This window comes from Polypterus senegalus, chromosome 16, assembly GCF_016835505.1.
Source record: "Polypterus senegalus isolate Bchr_013 chromosome 16, ASM1683550v1, whole genome shotgun sequence".
NCBI classification, from domain to species: domain Eukaryota; kingdom Metazoa; phylum Chordata; class Cladistia; order Polypteriformes; family Polypteridae; genus Polypterus; species Polypterus senegalus.
Genome location: NC_053169.1, coordinates 97,816,489 through 97,836,142, shown reverse-complemented (window position 1 = coordinate 97,836,142; position 19,654 = coordinate 97,816,489). Strand labels below are relative to the sequence as shown.

Here is a 19,654-nt window from a genome sequence, read left to right as displayed (position 1 = left end):
ACAACGGGATAATGAAAGCACACTGAGCTCCTTATTCTGATAATGTTTATTATTAACAGGCTGAAATGTCAAAAACAGAAAGCATACGAGGGCTCAGACTCCTCCACTCACGTTAGCACACTGAACACCGGGAGAGGCTCACCATGATGACATAACGTAACACAGACAGAGAATGGACTCGTGAAGCCGTTCAAGGTTCAGCACACATGCAAGGTAATATTGAAAGAAAATAATGAAATAAAAAATAATTTACAAAAAATGATAGAAGATCTACAAAGTATGCTAAGACTGATCATAATATCAAATAAACAATATCACTTAAGGGACTTGCTATACAGTACTATACTGTACATGCGGCCAGCTTTGAACACATATATGTGTTAGGATTGACTAAAGACCAGTCCGTTGGGACTAAACGTGATCAAAAGTCGCCGACTACCTGTACTGTGGAGGAAGAGAAGGCTGGTAGGCTCAAATGATGTGGTTTCTCAACCGGACCAAGGGTTGGCGCTGTCATCTGACCATCTCCCCTTTTGTCCCTCAACAGACCAGCAGAAGAACCAACCAAACCATGACGTCACCACCAGCCTAATGATGATGTCACTTCTAGCCTCTCAGAACCCACCTACCAAAGACATCACTTCCTCTTCCGGGCCACCTTGGACCCTCCCCTTCCTGTCCCCCGCCATATAAATGCCTCTGTTCTCCCTTCTGAACTCGGTTGTAACCCCATGTTTGGTTTTTGCTGCATTTTTCAGTGTATGGTTGGCCATCCCTAAACCTTTTTGAATCTCCTGCTCTCCTTATTTACAGCAGTTAGTGGCAGCGCCCCCTCTCAGCCTGGGGTGGTATCACATACCTGGGTAGAACTTGGGGGGTGACCTTCTGACATGCATGCGTGACAGCATACAGTATTTATGGACTTTAAAGAGTACTAACTCCTTGATGTGCAAAGCATGAACACTTTTACCTTCATAAAAGGCACCCAGAAGGTAACAACACCCACTCAGTATCATCAGAGTTCAGTGACCATTGGCGGGTGCAGGATGGTTTCATTTACCCCTTAATATTCATAAATGGCACCCCTCAGATGACAGCACCCTAGGTGGCCACTTACGTCACCTAATGGATTGACCGTCTCTGCCCTCCGACTAGAAGTTGTGTAATGTGACGTTGGGAAATCAGAGGTGGTGACAAAGCCAGTCACTCAGTGATTCAGATGCCACACTGGCGTTTTGTAATCATTTCAGTTCGGTATTTGAGAGGTGCCACACCTCAGTGGTTCCCCAAAAACTCAAAACAAAAAAATGGAAGTCTGGGAGTCTGGTTTCTTTTCTTTATTCTATTTAAAGAAAATAGCATGACATACAATCACGTCGAGCTTCAGAAAACAGTGTGACTTCATACAAGTCGTAATTCGGAGTGTGTGGAATGTGTGTGTGTGTCACTGCGTGTGTGTGTGTGTGTGTGTGTGCGTGTGTGTATTTCCTTTAAACTAAACCAACGCTGGATTGAAACGCACTGACAGACGACATCCTGCCTTAATGTCTTCCTCTGATTACTTTTAAGGAAAATGTGTGCCATCTGGAGGACAATAACATTGGATAAAACAGATGGAGTTAAATTCTTTATAAATTAGTTCACAGAAACACACAAAATTCTATTTTATTTAAATGTCATTGGAGATGTTGTTTTCTAGACTTTTATTTATTTATTTATTTATTTATTTATTTATTTAATAAAGCACTTTAAAAACAACATCAAGGCTGACCAAAGTGTTGTACAATAAGAACCCAACATATCAGGCACACAATAACCAAAGGGTAAAAGAAACAGAAACACATAAACACATGAGAGCTGAAGAGATTCATAATAAAAAGTACCCAGACAGCCAACATCTCATACTGGGTTAAAGGCCAGGCAGTAAAAGTCACTCAGTCATTCTCCAACCCGCTATATCCTAACACAGGGTCACGGGTGGGTGCTGGAGCCAATCCCAGCCAACACAGGGCGCAAGGCAGGAAACAAACCCCGGGAAGGGTGCCAGCCCACCGCAGGGCACACTTACACCAAGCACACATTAGGAACAATTTAGAATCGCCAATGCACCTAACCTGCAAGTCTTGGGACTGTGGGAGGAAACCAGAGCACCCGGTGGAAACCCACGTAGACACAGGGAGAACATGTAAACTTCACGCAGGGAGGAGAACCCAGGTCTCCTTACTGCGAGGCAGCAGCGCTACCACTGCGCCACTGTGTCACCCTTTGGAACTACAAACTAGGATCCCCTGCAGGGTTGACACAGTGAGAACATTGAGGAGGGTGTTGACTGCACTACTGACTACATCAACTTCTGTATGGACATTGTAGTTCCAGTAAGAACAGTATGCTGCTATGCTAACAACAAGCTATGGATTACAAGTGCCATCAAGGGCCTTTTGAACCAGAAGAAAAGGGCTTTTAAAGGCGGTGATCAGCAGGAGCTCAAGCGCGTGCAGAAGGAACTCCGAGTCCAGCAATTGATGAGAAGAATTCATAATTTATTGCAGAATTCCAGCATTTGAGGGTTCCTCTCGAGCGCCTCTTTCTCTTGCACAATTTGGCTCAAAAACAAATCAGCACATTTTTAAATAAGATTTAAAGACGGCTAGTGAAGGAGCCTGCCTAACATGCAACGGCAAATTGTTCCAGAGTTTTGGAGCTGAAACTGAAAAAGCCCGATCACCTCGGAGTTTGCATCGTGTCCTAGGAACACGTAAAAGCATCTGGTCTGCTGACCTGAGAGGGTGAGACGGGACATAAGGGTGCAGCAGTTCAGACAAATAAAATGGGGCACAACCATTGAAGGATTTAAAAACAAATACAAGGATCTTCAAATGGATTCGAAAACAAACTAAAGGCCAGTGAAGAGAAGTCAAAATCGGAGTAACATGCTCATGCTTTCTTGTGCCAGTTAAAAATCGAGCAGCGGTGGTTTGCACCAGTTGTAGGCGAGCAATGGAGGCCTGGCTAATTCCAAAAAGAAACGCATTGCAGTAATCTAGACTTGTAATATTTTTATTGTTATACTGTATTGAGGATGACTTGTGTTCTGTTCTCTGTATTGTATTGTATTGAACTCCATCTTTTTGACACCCACTGCATGTCCAACCTACCTGGAAAGGGGTCTCTCTTTGAACTGTCTTTCCCAAGGTTTCTACCATTTTTTCCCTGTAATGGTTTTTTTTGGAGTGTCAGGGCTGGGGGACTGTCAAGAGGCAGGGCCTGTTAAAGCCCAATCATCTTGTGTGATTTTGGGCCATAACAAAAATAAATGGTATTGTATTGTAAAAGGTTAGAATGAAAAAATACAGCCACAGTAGCCCCCAGGACCAGACTTGGAGACCCCTGCTTTAAACTATAAATAATTACTGTTTCTGGTCTTTAATAACAGTGGTTTTAGAGTTTTTTTTTTTTTAATTGTGAATTTTAAAAGTCCACACATTTTTGTTGGTTCTGTGGAGGCTGAAAGTCTGATACTTAAGTTGGGGGGTCATTTTGATTTGTGCCTCAATTTGAAGCATGAAATTTGGAGATTCGTGGATTTTCCACGTGGAAAAGTGGATTGAGCAGGATGGTCAGAGGAGTTTGCCGGTGTTGCCTCACTCAGGAAATTTTGTTTAAACTAGTACAAGAAGTGCAATAAAATTTAACTTGGCAATCTTTTAAAGTTACTAAACACAAAGAATCACGTCAAACAGGCAGGATTTGGCCATGACTTTAAACAATTGGTCAGCTAATTATTTAAACTTTGAGGGTGGCTATAATCAAAAACATCTGAGTCTCTAGGATTGCGGCAGTCAACAGGAAATGATTACATTTTAAATAGAAAAAAAGTGAACGACAAACCGTTTAAATAAAATTACGAGAGAGAAGAAAATCAGTGTTTATAGCTAACTCCCCGACTGGAAAATGTGACAAGGTCTGAAGAAGACACGACACTCTGTTTTGAGCTGGGGGTCCTAAAGCATGTTATTTCCCAAAGCACTTTCAAAAATGCCCACTAGAGGGGGATATACCAACCAAACCCCGGCTAGATAACAGGGCAAAGGCTGGATCTTTATAAAAATATTAGCCGTGTAAGTCCGTGCTGTACAACATATTAGCCGTGTAAGTCCGTGCTGTACAATTTGATTCTGGCACTTCAATCAATCAATCTCATCGGTTGAATATTAGCTGCTCTTCGTTGGTTGCATTTTGCTGCCCAGCTCGCCTGCATTGTCTATCAGCGGCTAAATAAGCTTTTGTCTCCTCAGAGGCTTCGTTTTGCTGATGTGCTCGCCTCGCTTGTGTATTAGCGGTGGCGGTTTCACTTTGGCGACAGAGTCACTTTCTTTGAGCTTCATGCTGTAGCCTCACACTTCTGGGCCAGACAGACAGACACACACATTTCCACAAGTAGACATTTACAGTATATATAAGAAAAGATGCTTGGTACATTATGTCTACATTTACTTATTTGGCCCACACCTTTATCCAAGGCGACTTACAACATATTTTAGACCATTGGTTCCATTTCTTTCGGTTTTGCAAATGCAGCACAGGCAGGTCAGGTGATTTACTGAGGGCCACATAGTGGTGTCAGTAGTGGGATTTGAACCCACAACTTCAGAGATTGAGGTCCAAAGCTACCAGTACACCACACTGCCCGTCTGCTGCATGAGAAGCTTTGAGGAGCACAAGTAGGAATTGCCTGACGAGGTTCTAGCGCTTCAACACAAAAATTGATGTCATATCTGTTGTGTGTCTGCTCGTGTGGTTAGCCCATAAAGATTAGGATTGACAGCGGCACCCTGGAAGGTGGGACATTCAGTTTCCTTTATTTTTATTTTTTTCTGGTGGAAATTTGCATAAACCGTGCCGCTGTTTTTAAAAAGGAGGAGAGGACAGCCAAGGAGAAGACAGACAAATCGGACTAAACAGATCAGCATCTACCTGAGACATGAGGGAGGTTCTGAGAGCTCCGCAAGAGACGTCTGTGAGGTGGAAGACAGCGATTCACTCCTGAATGGTCTTCCATTATTTCTAGCGGACTCGAGTGAGCTCACGAAGAGCTCATTTCTTTTACTTTTCAATGGTGCAGACAGACTGCAGAACATCTTACAACAACCTTTCTTTCTGTCGTACATTTTTATACAAATAATGGAGCACAAAGTGCTTTACATGATGAAGAAAGAGTAAAAAAGACAATGTAAGAATTAAAATCAGAGAACACTAATTAACATAGAATAAAAGTAATGTCTGATGGCCAGGGAGGACAGAAAAAACAAAAAAAAACTCCAGACAGCTGGAGAAAAAAATGAAATCTGCAGGGGGTCCAGGCCACGAGACCACCCAGCCCCCTCTAGGCATTCTACCTAACATTAATGATCAGTCCTCATGGTGTTCAGGGTTCTCATGGAAGGGCTGGATGATGACGGTCATGTGGACTTCTGACCTTTAATCCATCAATGTAAGGACATCACGGTGCTTTGATTAGGTGGTGATGACGCAGGTCGCCACCACAGAAAAACTGAAAAAGAACAGAAGAGAAAGTTGGGGTTAGTATGGATTGCAGAGCCATCATGAATAATCATGATAATAAATTGAATATACAGAGCATCAGGATTAAATTGAAATGAAGTTCTGAGAAGGCCACTGTGGCGGACAGCTGGGGGTGGTACCCAGCCGGGACGCCCAGGAGGTCCGGAGGAGGGCTTATGCCTCCTCCAGACCATGAGGGGGCAACCGCCCTGGTTGCACTGGGGGCAACGGGTGCAGAGTTTGGAAGCTCAACCCTGTGTGGGCCCGTGGTCACTGCCAGGGGGCGCCCCGGTGCCTGAAGAGCCCTGGACCTTAGCACATCTGCCACACCAGGAAGTGCTGGGGGGAAGAAGACTGGGGACACCAGGAGGGCTTCCGGGTTGCGCAGCAGGCACTTCCGCCACACTGGGGAGTGTCCACGGAGGACTGTCGGGAAGCAGCTGGAGCCCATCCGGGCTGGTTTATAAGGGGCCACCTCCCTTCATTCGAGGACAAGAGTCGGGTGGAAGAGGTCTGTAGAGAGGAGAGCAGGCGGTCAGAAGGAAGGCACTGAAAAGTGAGGCCTGGACTTTGGGGGATTGGTGCAGGAGGCACTGGTTTGTGCACTGAACAAAACTGTAAATATTTTGTATAATAAACGTGTGTGTGTTGGGTTACATAACAATGTCCGTCTGTCTGTGTCCAGGTCACGTTCCACAGCCATGTTAAAGTAATGTGTTTTCAGCAGTGTTTTTAATGCTCCACTGTTTCAGCCTGGCGAATTCCTATTAACAGGCTATTCCCGATTTTAGGTGCATAACAGCAGAAGGCCGCCTGCCTCACCACTTCTTTTATGTTTAGCTCTTGGAATTCTAAGCAGACCCTCATTTGAAGATCTAAGGTTACGATGTGGAATATAAGGTGTAAGTCATTCCGATATATAAGATGGAGCAGATTATTTAAGGCTTTGTAAACCATAAGCAGAATTTTAAAGTCAATCCTGAATGACACAGGTAACCAGTGTAGTGACATCAAAACTGGAGAGATGTGCTCGGATTTTCTTTTCCTAGTTAGGATTCTAGCAGCTCCATTCTTCACTCATTGCAATTGATTGATGTTTTTTTTGGTGGTCCTGAGAGGAATGCGTTACAGTAATCTAGCCAACTGAAAACAAAAGCGTGAACTAATTTCTTAGCATCTTGCAATGTTATAAGAGGTCTAACTTTTGCTATATTTCTTAAGTGAAAAATGCTGTCCTAGTGATCTGATTAATATCCATTCATCCATTTTCCAACCCGCTGAATCCGAACACAGGGGTCTGCTGGAGCCAATCCCAGCCAACACAGGAACCAATCCTGGGCAGGGTGCCAACCCACCGCAGGACACACACCAAGGCCAATTTAGAATTGCCAATCCACCTAACCAGCATGTCTTTGGGAGGAAACCGGAGTACCCAGAAGAAACCCACACAGACACAGGGAGAACATACAAACTCCACGCAGGGAGGACCCAGGAAGCGAACCCGGATCTCCTAACTGCAAGGCAGCAGAGTTACCACTGCTACACCGTGCCGCCCGATCTGATTAATATGTGATTTAAAATTCAGGTCAGAGTCAATGATGACCCCTAAGTTCTTTACCTCCGTCTTGACTTTTAATCCAAATGCATCAAGTCTATTTCTAATAACCGCATTATAACCATTATTGCCAATCACTAAAATTTCAGTTTTCTCTTTATTTAGCTTGAGAAAATTACTACTCATCCATTCAGAAACACAAGTAAGACACTGTGTTAGTGAAACAACAGAGTCGGGGTCATCAGGTGCTATTGATAAATACAGTTGCATGTCATCAGCATAGCTGTAGTAGCTCACGTTGTGCCCCGAGATAATCTGACCTAACGGAAGCATGTAGATCGAAAATAGCAGCGGACCCAAGATAGAGCCTTGTGGAACACCATATAGGATATCATGTGTCAACAGTTAAGACTTTCACTGCTTGGGGGTCAGCCTCCAATTCTACACTTCCTTTCACCTGCCTTCTGTCTAGACTGGACACTGTAGCAGTTTGACAAGATTTTACAAGAGCGCAACAGAAGCACTGCAGTGATCTCTTTAATTTTCTTCATGTGTGTCCTGCCGGAGCTGAAACATGCAGAAAGTGCTGTGACTGTGCAGCTCCTGTCAGATAACAGACCACCTTCAACGCTCTACCACCCTCTAATAAAGCAGTTTGTTCCGACAACTGTTAAAGCTACTCACACTTTATAAACCCTTTTTAGTGCATGGCTGTCTGAGGGAATGACAGGCTGATAAATTTATTGGGGCTCAATCCTCATTTACTTAAGGATCTTAAACAAAAATAATGCACGATGGCACTCAAAGGAAACAGAAAATGTTGCCACTATAACACTCCGGGTTAATTGTTCTATGTGGTGTGACCTGCAGGGGGGCACATCAGCTCCCCAAACCCAACACGGACAGACACAGACACAAGTTCAGCAACACACAGGCTTTTTATTGCAATGTTGGAAATGCTTCCCAGTCATTTCCCGCAATAAAACACAGTACAGCTCCCAATAAGCACAGTAGAATAAAGAACACAGCCATTTCTTTTCTTCTACTTCTTTCTCTTTATCTCTCTGTCTTCCACCTCCACTCCCGGAAATTGTCACCCTCTCCCTCCCGACTCTGGCTCCTAGAGCAGTGGCAGCAGGCTTCTTTCATCTTGCACCCAGGAATACCCCTGGTGACCCGTAAGCGTGGTCTAGAAGCACTTCCAGGTGAGGTGGAAGCCTGACAAAGTAGGGCTCCGCAATCTCTGCAGCAAACCCTGGTGACAACCCAACAAACTTCAACTCCCAGCATTCCCTTTTGGACTCCATAGGGCTGCCATCTAGTGATCCAGAGGAGATAATGCCCTGTGCACACTCTCTCTCCCAGTCCGTCCTTTAAGAAGGCGTCTCAGTCCTGCCACAGTGGCTTCTTCGATTACCATTGGGATGTGGAGCTCCTTGCCTCAGGTTGCTTAGACAAGAAGTGAGTCGCATTTTAATGGCCCGGGACCAGAAGGGACAAAGTCAGTGGTCCTCACTGGATGGTTTTCTCTGCACTGTGGAGGAAAAAGAAGACAATGCAGTTAGTGACAGTGCCCCCTATTGGTTTAGGGGTGGTATTACATTTACCTAAGAGGAACTCGGAGGGCGCCCCTCTGACTTGTATGCGTGACAAGTGCTTCATCATGTTTTATATGTGTTCTGCCATGGATTTCAATGATCTATGGGTGCCATCTGTGATAGATAGATAGATAGATAGATAGATAGATAGATAGATAGATAGATAGATAGATAGATAGATCATTCATTATATGTCCCCCAGGGTTGATTTAAAATTACAAACAGCTTCCATCCAAGCCACCTTGGTAGGTATCTCCTGGGACTCCCAAATCCTGGCTGCATTGTTCCACCACCCTGGGATGACCCCTCGAAACTCTGCATCCGTTTATTCCCTCTGACCCTGGAGTGCCATTCCTTTCGCTTACTGTGACCTCACTTCTTTCTCCAACTTCTCCTTCTCTTTCTATTCTCAGTCTCACCCACCCTACTTCCCTGCTCAGGTTCTTTTATATTTTATGGGTTCTGGTGCTTTCCACTAATGACCCAAGGAGCTTCAACGAGGAAACTGGCTTAGGCTAAGAACGTATGCAGGTGAATATTTGATCAGCCATATTCCCCATTAAACAATTTAAGGTTGCACGGCTTTGCAATAGCACACTCCTGCTCCCTCTCTGTTTTTATTCAAACTAATGAACTGCCAATGGCCCCTCTATTCATTTTACCACAGTAGCTAGCTGATCAAGATTTCAGATTAATCTCCTTATTTATTGCAGTTGTGGTGTTATTGTATGTTGTTCTCTCCAACAGGTGGCTTTCCCGACACAAAATGGATGGAGCCTCGAGTCTGTGTACCTGATGTGCGTGCATCGTAAATGATGACTGATGATGTACCAGATCTCCCGACAGTGTCACCTACTTAACCATATAACACCCGCCAGAATGTGAAAGCAGGACACGAGACAGCAGACACATCAAGCAATTGGCTAGCATTATTTAGCACATAACCCTCCAGCCGAGGCACAGTGCTGCTGGCACACATTCGAGGATAAATCAAGCTTACTTCATATATGCAACATTCCCTGCACTCCATTTAAGGGAAAGAAATAACGAAACCATTTATAGGAAAGCAGTGCAAGCAAGTTAACAATCCCCTGCCAAAATGGGAAACACAGCAGCATGTGGGAGTTTCTGTGATTCTGACTGGTGTAGCCACATGCATTTAAAGTGGATCTTAGACACGAGTCCGTCCTTGATTTCTGGACAGGCACAAAAAATCTTCTGTAATGCATAAAAACAATAAGACTTTTGTGTGGCGTTTCCACCGACTCATTACAGTCTCAGGCCACAGGCTTTTCCTTGACATTGCAGTGACGCAATTCTTTGAAGCAAATTGTTTACAGAACTATTTAACGCACAGCAGACGGTTAAGATGTCTGAAAAAACAAAAATGTTGAAAAGCCTTACTTGTAATAGGAGGGGCAGCATTTAGGGCTGCTGATTCTGCGTTCCAGAGTTCTGGTTGCAAATCTTTGCCTTGGTGGAGCTGATGCTTTCTCCCTGGGTCTTTGTAAGTTTTTTCACAGGTTATTCTACTTGTTCTCCCACACCTGAAAGGCATGCATGGCAGGCTAATTATTAACTCTAGATTTGCCCAGATTGACCACAGGACAAGTTTTCAAAAGAGTTAAATGATACTATTTTAAGAGCAACATGGAAGACATTTGGATTCAATAATCTTGGAATCAAAAACACTAAGGAGACAGAGGTCAGACGATTGGGTGAAGGCCAAGAGAGCCTTTGGGAAGTATCAAAAACGAAAATGTTTATTCTGTATTATAGACTGATATAAAGTAAGTACCAGTCAAGAAGCCCAAGTTTGTATTAACAACTAGCTGTTTCCTGCGGCTCCACCTGTGTAATTGTGTAACTGGACAAACTTTAAAAATCAATAAACAAAAAGGTATTGTTAGCTAAGCGGAGGCAAGTTATGCTCTAAAACGCAGAGGTAGGCCAACTCCCCGCTCCTGACATCACGCTTCCCCCTTCCCTCATCCCACAGCCTCTGTCTTGGATTAGTGTGAATATATCACTCCTGCAAGCGAACTATGATTCTTAGTGCGAGGAGAGAAGTCGCAAAATCAAATGGCATGTTCAAGCAAATTCTAGAAAAAAATCCCGATCCAAATACGTTAAGTAGTTTTCTTGTTCGTTAGCTAAGTGGATGTAAAATACACCCTGAGGCTAGCACATGAGTGGAGAGGGCCCCGCCCAACCGCCCTTCCTATCCTCCCGTGCCCCCCCAACATGTCTCTATTGGATTTGCACAAATAGATCAGTACCGCAAGCGAACTATAATGCTTAGCGTGATGAGAGAGGTCGCAAAATCAACCAGAATGTTCAAGCAAATTACAGATAAATACCCGATCTAAATCCATTCAGTAGTACTCTCGTGAAAAGCGGACAGACATACAGTCAGGCAAACGTTGGATTTTATATAGAGATATGAACTTAGACTACTTCAGACTAGAATCAGTACTCGACAAGGGTGCCCTCTATCACCATTGCTTTTTGCACTAGCAATTGAACCATTGGCTTTTTATTTTCGAAATACGTTGGAGATTTAGAGTATTATGAGAGAAGGACTCAAACAGAAAACATCACTATACGCAGATGATATGGTCCACAAATATCTTTACCATTAGGCCTTAATTACTTTAGAAGAAGAATTTCAAAAGGCACCCAGACTCAAAATGAACTTGGATAAAAGTGTTTTTTCCAGTCGGTTCTCCACCACATCACACTGGATTGGAAATCAATCTGTCCATTCAATTAAAAGTTTAAATATCTAGGGATAAACTTTTCTCTATACTGTATAAAAAATCCAACGTCTGTCTGTCTGTCTGCTTGTCACAAGAGAACTACTTAACAGATTTAGATCAGGTTTTTTTCTATAATTTGCTTGACAATTCCGGTTGATTTTGTGACTTCTCTTAATGCGCTAAGTATCATAGTTTGCTTGAGGTACCGATTTATTTTCCCGAATTTGAGAGACATGCAGTGGACCAAGGGAAGGGGGCCGGGGACCTTCTCACTCACGTGTCTGCCTCAGGGTATGTACCTTACCGCCGCTTAGCTAGTGAATGAGAGAACTACTTAACGGATTTAGATCTTTTTTTTCTGTAATTTGCTTGAACATTCCGGTCGATTTTGTGACTTCTCTCATCGCGCTAAGAATCATAGTTCGCTTGCAGGAGCATTTACACTAATCCAAGACAGAGGCTGCGGGATGATGGGAGGAGGAAGAGTGACATCAGGAGTGGGGAGCCGGACGGGGCCCAACTCACTGTCCTGTTTCACTACTACACAGGTGGAGACACGGGAGACAGCTAGTCACAAATAAATCTCTACTAATAAAAGGCAAAGCCCTCACTGACTGACTGATTCACTCATCACTAATTCTCCAACTTCCCGTGTAGGTAGAAGGCTGAAATTTGGTAGGCTCATTCCTTACAGCTTACTTACAAAAGTTAGGCAGGTTTCATTTTGAAATTCTATGCGTAACGGTCATAACTTGAACCTACTTATGTACATATATATGGCCATAGCCTGCAGCTCGGTCCCTGTGTGAGGCGGAGTTGCGTCCCTCATCGTCACGCCTCCCACGTAATTGAGTGCCTGCCCATATAAGGCCGTCCGTCAGTGGCAATCCAATAGAAACACTCTGCCACTAAATATTCGCGGGTGAAGGACTGTGCTTATGCAAATGAAGATGAGATGGTCAGGGTGGTATTTGGCACAAACTCAGCGAAAGTGCAAGAGAAACTTTTAAGTGCCGAGTCTTAGCTAACATTAAATAAAGCTGTGGACATCACACGAGAAAACACAAGCACAGCTGAGAACCTTCGATTCATGTACTCCGAGTGGCTCACGTGAACTGACTGTGAACGCAGTACGCAGAGAAAAAGCAAGAGCTCCAAAGAGCGCTGAACAAAAAACGCATTACACAATTGAGAAGGCAGCAAAAGAATATGAAGCGAGTGACGCATACAAGCGTATTCATAAGTGCAGCTACTGCGGAAACAAAGCCCGGTGTAAACCGTAAGTTTAAATTAAGTTTATAGACACCCTGCCGCTGGCGTTTGTCATGCCTACGACGAATACGATATTCACAAGATACAAGTTTAATGAGAAGATGTGGGGTATAAACGAGACTTTGGATCACTTTGTAACAGAGTTAAAATTATTGTAACAGAGTTAAACTTGCTGGTGAAGGACTGTGCTTATGCAAACGAATAGGAAAGCAAGGTGTAAATTTAACTTTAAATTAAGTTCATAGACACGCTGCCGCTGGCGTTTGTCATGCCTAAGACGAATATGATATTCGTGAGATACAAGTTTAATGAGAGGACGTCTTTGGCACAAACTTAGCAAAAGTGCGAGAGAAACTTTTAAGTGCCCGGTCTGAGCTAACATTAAATAATTGCTGGTGAAGGACTGTGCTTATGCAAATGAATAGAAAGCAAATGTTACGTTACTTTTAAAATGTTTCCTTTTCTTCTATACAACTTCTTTAACACACTTCTTCTCTGCTGCGAAGCGCGGGTATTTTGCTAGTATAAAGATATATTCCAAGACAATTTTGATAACAGTAAGAAAAATATTAAGGAAGACGTTAAAAGATTTTCTATACTCCATCCCACCTTAACAGGGAAAATCATTGCTATCAGGATGAAAATCCTTCCTAAGCTGCTATATCTGTTTCATTATTTAAGAAACTAGACCCAATTACAACCTCATTTATCTGGAAATCGAGATGTCCACACAAAGATCAAAAGGAGAAGGTGGCATGGCACTAACTCTGACTTTCAAGAAGAGGACAACAGAGACTATGATGGATAGACAGAATCATTGAGACTTTGCGTAAGGTTAGTAGGAACAAGACAGACTACATGTGTGTGAATGAGAGGGAGGTCAGTGGAATGGTGAGGATGAGGGGAGTAGAGTTGGTGAAGGTGGATGAGTTTAAATACTTGGGATCAACAGTACAAAGTAATGGGGATTGTGGAAGAGACGTGAAGAAGAGAGAGCAGGCAGGGTGGAGAAGAGTGTCAGGAGTGATTTGTGACAGACGGGTATCAGCAAGAGTGAAAGGGAAGGTCTACAGGACGGTAGTGAGACCAGCTATGTGATACGGGTTGGAGACGATGGCACAGGAGACAGAGCTGGAGGTGGCAGAGTTAAAGATGCTAAGATTTGCATTGGATGTGACAAAGATGGACAGGATTAGAAATGAGGACATTAGAGGGTCAGCTCAAGTTGGACAGTTGGGAGACAAAGTTAGAGAGCTGAGATTGCGTTGGCTTGGACATGTGCGGAGGAGAGATGAGGGGTATATTGGGAGAAGGGTGCTAAGGATAGAGCAGCCAGGAAAGAGGAGAAGAGGAAGGACTAAGAGGAGGTTTATGGATGTGGTGAAAGAAGACATGCAGGTGATGGGTGTAATCGAACAAGATATGGAAGGAGATGATCCGCTGTGGCGACCCCTAACGGGAGTAGCCGAAAGAAGAAGAAGATTGAGATTTTGCGTTTGACCTTCAATGAACTCAGAGAAGAAGTTTCAGATCGAAACGCCTGGTGTGCTGAAGTTTGTCAGATCAAGAAGAGTCAGACTCGACTAATCAATTAGGCAGCAACAAAGCCGAAGTACCTGACATGGCCCCGTTACCTTTGTATGATGCAAATATTTATGTGGTTTAAACATTTACAATATAACCCTAATGCTTTTGTCATGGTTGGTTGTTCCATCCATCATCTACACAACTTCTCTATCCTTCAGTCTGCTCTCAGGAGTCAAACGTGTTCTTCTTCTGTCTGATTGGATTCCATGATTGTGGTAACTCTTGGCTGAGCTGAAGCAATCAGCACCACTTCTTTCTATGAGTGGCCTCCTCCTTTTTGTTTTAAGAAACAGAAAAAATAATGCAGGGTTTCTTCAACTACAGGTCATGTCCCAAAAATGGGTCGCAGGTTGGAACCATTGGGCTGTGAGTTATTATTGTATTTAATGTTAATGGGCCACGGATGGTTTACGAATCGGGACATGATGGGTGACTGTGGGTTGATTAAGCAATCGATATTGCTCCGATGACCTCTCCGAGACTCACCATGGGTCTCAGGTAAGAGCAGAACCAGAAGTGCAATGCAGTCGACATGATCAGCGTTTGTGGGAAAGCAGTTTTTGCATCTGTTGCTCGTGTGATGTGCATTGAATTATTTTGCACCAGCAGTCAGTTCAACAACACTGCTAAAGAGATAAGGACGATACAAACCTCAAAGACTATTTTGGTATGCTGTCTCGATAGAAAAGTATCAGCATTGCCCTTAGCAGACTCTATCTTTGTGGTTCCACTTCTGCAAAGGGCAACTAGTCTGCTTTTCTAAGCGTGGGCTTTTTCACATTTCTCGCAATTGTCCCCCTTAATCCCTCCTAAAACTGGTTTATGTTCCGCGCTATTCAGCACTGTGATGATTAGTGGCACAAAATCTTTACGGTATGTGTTGTGTTAACAATAGCGATAGGTGGGCAGATCTTTATCAGCTTTCCATCTACAGAATCTGGGACATTTCCTTCCTTACCTATCAACCTATAAGCAAAAGAAATCTGGACAAAGCCTAAAATAATTTGGGAACAGGCCCAAAGTAAAAATAGGAATAGAAATGTAACATTGCTCTTATAAACTTAGAATGTGTCTAGAACAACAGAACTTCTTTAACTTTTATAATACATAGTACCACCCAGTATTGGGCTGTATTAATATGTAAAGACTTATTTCTCTTTTGTTTTTGACATGCCAGCAGAGTCACGTTAGGCATTGTCAGAATTTTTTGACATGCCGAGCCCAAAGGGTTCACCATCACTGAGCTATTCTCTGCATGTCTCACTGAAATCGTAGCCTGGATGAAGGAACACCATCTGCAGCTCAACCTGGCAAAGATCTCAGCTTGTCTTTCTGTTCTACAATCCCACCTCTGTTCAGTTCAGCTTACTATCACTAAACCTTGGGGTGGTGATCGATGACCGCATGAGACTCACTCTTTTCAGCATTCGTAAGATCAGAGCATATCTTGCACAGTATAGAGCTCAGCTCTTGGCGCAGGCTTTGGTCTCGTCACATCTGGACAGGGCCTTCTGACCCGCATCATTGGACCCCCGGGGCAAAGTAGTGTCCTGGGGCCCCTGTTTTGACAGCAAAACAGAAGCATACATAGGCATCAGAAATATCATGCCCCCAAGGCCAGTGCCCATTCATTAAGACAGCACCGCGTCTGGACTATTGCAGCTCCTTGCTGGCAGGAGTACTGGCATGTGTCACCAAACCACTGCAGATGAATCAAATTGTAGTGGTACATCTGGTGCACAACCAGCTTATACGGGCACCTGTCAGTCTTCTTTTTAGTTCACTACATTGGCTCCCTGTATCTGAAAATACTAAGGTCAAATCTTTGATGCTTGTCTACAGATCAGTCAATGGATCATCACCTACTTTTACTGTATATGGCAGCACTTGTGAGGTCCTACTCTTCTTCTTGCCCACTCAGGTCTGCTGATGATGAAAAGCACTTGGTATCCCCACATCTGGGTGGCATCAAATGTCAATTGGGACTCTTTTCATGTGCTTTTCATCTCCTGTCTTCACTCCCTCATTGCGTATTAGGAGCTTGTGAGGACTCTCTGGCACTGTGAATTTCTTTGTCACTTAAGGTTTTTGTAACCCATGCATTTTGTTAGAAATTCTTCACTGGAGATGATCCGTGTATAAACCCGGCCTGTCACAAATTCTCGTGTGTGTTTCATATGATGGCAAAGTCTGATGTTGATGGAAAACGGTGGATGTATATTGAATTTTGACATAAGGGGGATTAAGTCGTGAATTTATAGTGTCTTAGTTACTAATAACGGTACTTGTGTACTAAACGGACGGACGGCATGACAAAGGGAAACAGAAGTGTTTTGACGAATTCATAACATATTTATTGGGATAAAAAATATATAGAAATGTACAGATCTGTATCTCGAAATTGAATATTATAGAAATACATACGTATATTTGTTAAGGTTGGAAAATTAGAGATACAAAGGTCGTGGCACCAAATTGAAGAGGGGAGATTTCTCCTTACCCATTCTAGTGTTGGGCTCCGTGGGGGAGGTCTCACTACCGTCCGTTTAGTACACAAGTACCCCCCCCAAAAGGTAACGTTTCACCTGTACAACTTGCTGACAGACCCTAATGGGACAATAAAACTGAATTCGACCTTAAAGAACCGGATACCAGCAGCTTTTATAGCGACAATCACCTGTCGGAGTCGCGTCTTATCTACTGAGCTCACCGATTAGACTGCCGCCAGTTGAGTCACTCCTGCGGCTCCCATTAAAGATCTGATTGGCTGACGGGAAAGGAGGCGGCGCCACAGCGGTGTTTGGATTTCAGCTGGCTTGCCGATAAACAGATATATATATATATATATATATATATATATATATATTTTTAATTAGGGGGACTTCTAATTTCTGACACCTGGTTACATTTCGTCACGTGACGCTTTTAATTGCATGCTGGGATTCGTTTTGGGAGTTTAGCCATCTACCGATCACACCCTCCCGCTGCTAGTCAATTACTTTTTTGTTGTTACAAAGTCAGGGAAATTGAAATGATTTGGCACGGACTTTAAACGAAACGGACTACGCGTTTGCGCACATGCATAACACATGAGTGTTGGGAGCGCTTCGCTAAGGCAGACACCACAAACAATGGACAGGAAATAGTGAACTTCTACAAACTCGTAAAAAAAAAAAAAAAGATTAAGTGAAGCAAAGCATCTTGCCAACGGCCCCGGTATATAAGAAAGCAAGGTGAACAGAACTGAAGAAACCAAAGAAGGTCAGCTAGGCAGCCGGGCGCTCCACAGCAAGTCAACAGCTCGCCAGGAACGCCCACCCCACATCTGCTGTGTTTACCTACAGCCGTCAGCAGACGGAGGAGGGAGTGGAAAAGGAAAGAAAAAAAGGAAAGTTACACAGGACGGGAGAGCCTGCCTACAAATCCGAAAGGAAAAGGAGAAGGCAAAGCATTCGAGTGTCTGTCGGGGACCCCGCAGCGAGCCGCAGATGGAAAATCGTAAAAAAGAAGGAATGAAGGCTGGAGCGGCAGCAGAGGACTCGGCGGGCATCCCCTTAACCGGTGGAGAAAACGGACAAGGGGAAAGTCCAAGAGGGCGATCAAACAAATCGAAAGGCTCTAAAAGGATCATCATATTCACGGTAAGCGGGGCGTTGAAAATCGTGGGGTGGTGACAAGCTAGGGCTTCCTTTGAGTACCTTAAAGCATCTGTCTGCGCCGATTATGCCGTTTTCGGAATATTCGTGGCTGAACTGTTCACAAAGCACGTGCGTGTATGTTTGATATGAAGTTAGGAATTTGTGCTTATTTTGATATTGGTGTAAATGTTTTATATTCCATAACGTATGCCTTACGTCTACAATCTGTGTATATGTGTCCGTTTATGTACGTGTTCGTATGTATTCCATCCATTGTCCAGCGCAGCTAATTCAGTGGAGGGTGTCGGGAAGCTGGAGCCCATCCCAGAAACACCGGCCGCAAATCAGGGGGCAGTCTAAGCATATAAACGTGGCTAATATATCCTTCGTACATTTCCTAACGTGATTATCCAGGGCAAGATCACAAGGAAGCTGGAGCCTATCCCAGCACTTCAGCCACAAATCAGGAATTATTACATATTAGACGCTCGTACTGCGGTGGGCTGGCGCCCTGCCCAGGGTTTGTTTCCTGCCTTGCGCCCTGTGTTGGCTGGGATTGGCTCCAGCAGACCCCCGTGACCCTGTAGTTAGGATATAGCGGGTTGGATGATGGATGGATGAATAGACGCTCCTTATATTTAGATATTCTTCTCCATCCATCCGTTTCCTGGTGTGTTGTATCGCTCGGGTGCAAGGAATCGGCTATCGTGTGTGTATGTGTTATGTATGTACTGCTTATATAGTATGTGCAGTAAAGAATGTGTGTTTATTTAAGTGTATCTCAATCATGTAGATTATTTATTTATTTATTTATTTATTTATTTATTTATACATAAATACAGTTTGGATTTATTTAATATAAATGATATGCATGTCTGTGGTGGGTTGGCGCTCTGCACTGGATTTGTTCCTGCCTTGCGCCCTGTGTTGGCTGGGATTGGCTCCAGCAGACCCCGTGACCCTGTGTTCGGATTCAACGGGTTGGAAAATGGATGGATGGATGCATGTCAGCACAGGCGTTGGGTACAAGGCTTTTAGAAATTCTTGTCTGTGTACCATGGGTGTGTTATTATCCATCCCGCTATATCCTAACTACAGGGTCATGGGGGGTCTGCTGGAGCCAATCCCAGCCAACACAGGGTGCAAGGTAGGGAACAAACACTGGGCAGGGCACCAGCCCACCGCAGTGTGTTTATTATTATTATTATTATTATTATTACTTTTTATTTGGGTGACCCCTTTATCCACAGTGACATTTGGGAGACCCAATTTTTCCAGTCCTTTTTTGTTGGAGCACAGGCAGGTGAAGTGAGTTGCTAAGGTGTCAGAAGTGGGATTTGAACCCACTGCCTTGGGCTTTGAAGTTTAAAGGCTTAACCCCCATGCCACACTGTGTGTGATGAGGACCAAGAGAAGGTGCTAATATTATAATTTTTAATTTTTATTTCAATTTGTTTCAAATGACTTACATTTGCGCTGCAATTGGTTGCAATCTTATTTTATTTATGTAATTGGACTACAGGCAGGTGAAGTGACGTGCTGAGGGTCACACATGGTGTCAGCAGTGGAATTTAAACCCACAGCCTCGGGGATTGAAGTTTAAAGGCTTAACCCTCATGCCACACTGTCTGCCTAAGCTTAAGCATAGTGTGTGATGAGGCCTTGGGGAAGGCACTATATTAT

General features: G+C 43.8%; 1 protein-coding gene across 1 annotated transcript in view; it reads left to right on the top strand.

Annotated features, from left to right (window-relative positions):
• The first annotated feature begins 17,235 nt into the window (after positions 1-17,235).
• Positions 17,236-19,654, top strand: part of LOC120516230 (ectonucleotide pyrophosphatase/phosphodiesterase family member 1-like) — a 123,440-nt gene continuing 121,021 nt past the window's right edge. The window contains exon 1 of the mRNA XM_039737735.1: positions 17,236-17,974. Within this exon, the coding sequence (XP_039593669.1) occupies positions 17,822-17,974 (153 nt within the window). The 5' untranslated portion in view covers positions 17,236-17,821. The remainder of the gene's footprint in view (positions 17,975-19,654) is intronic.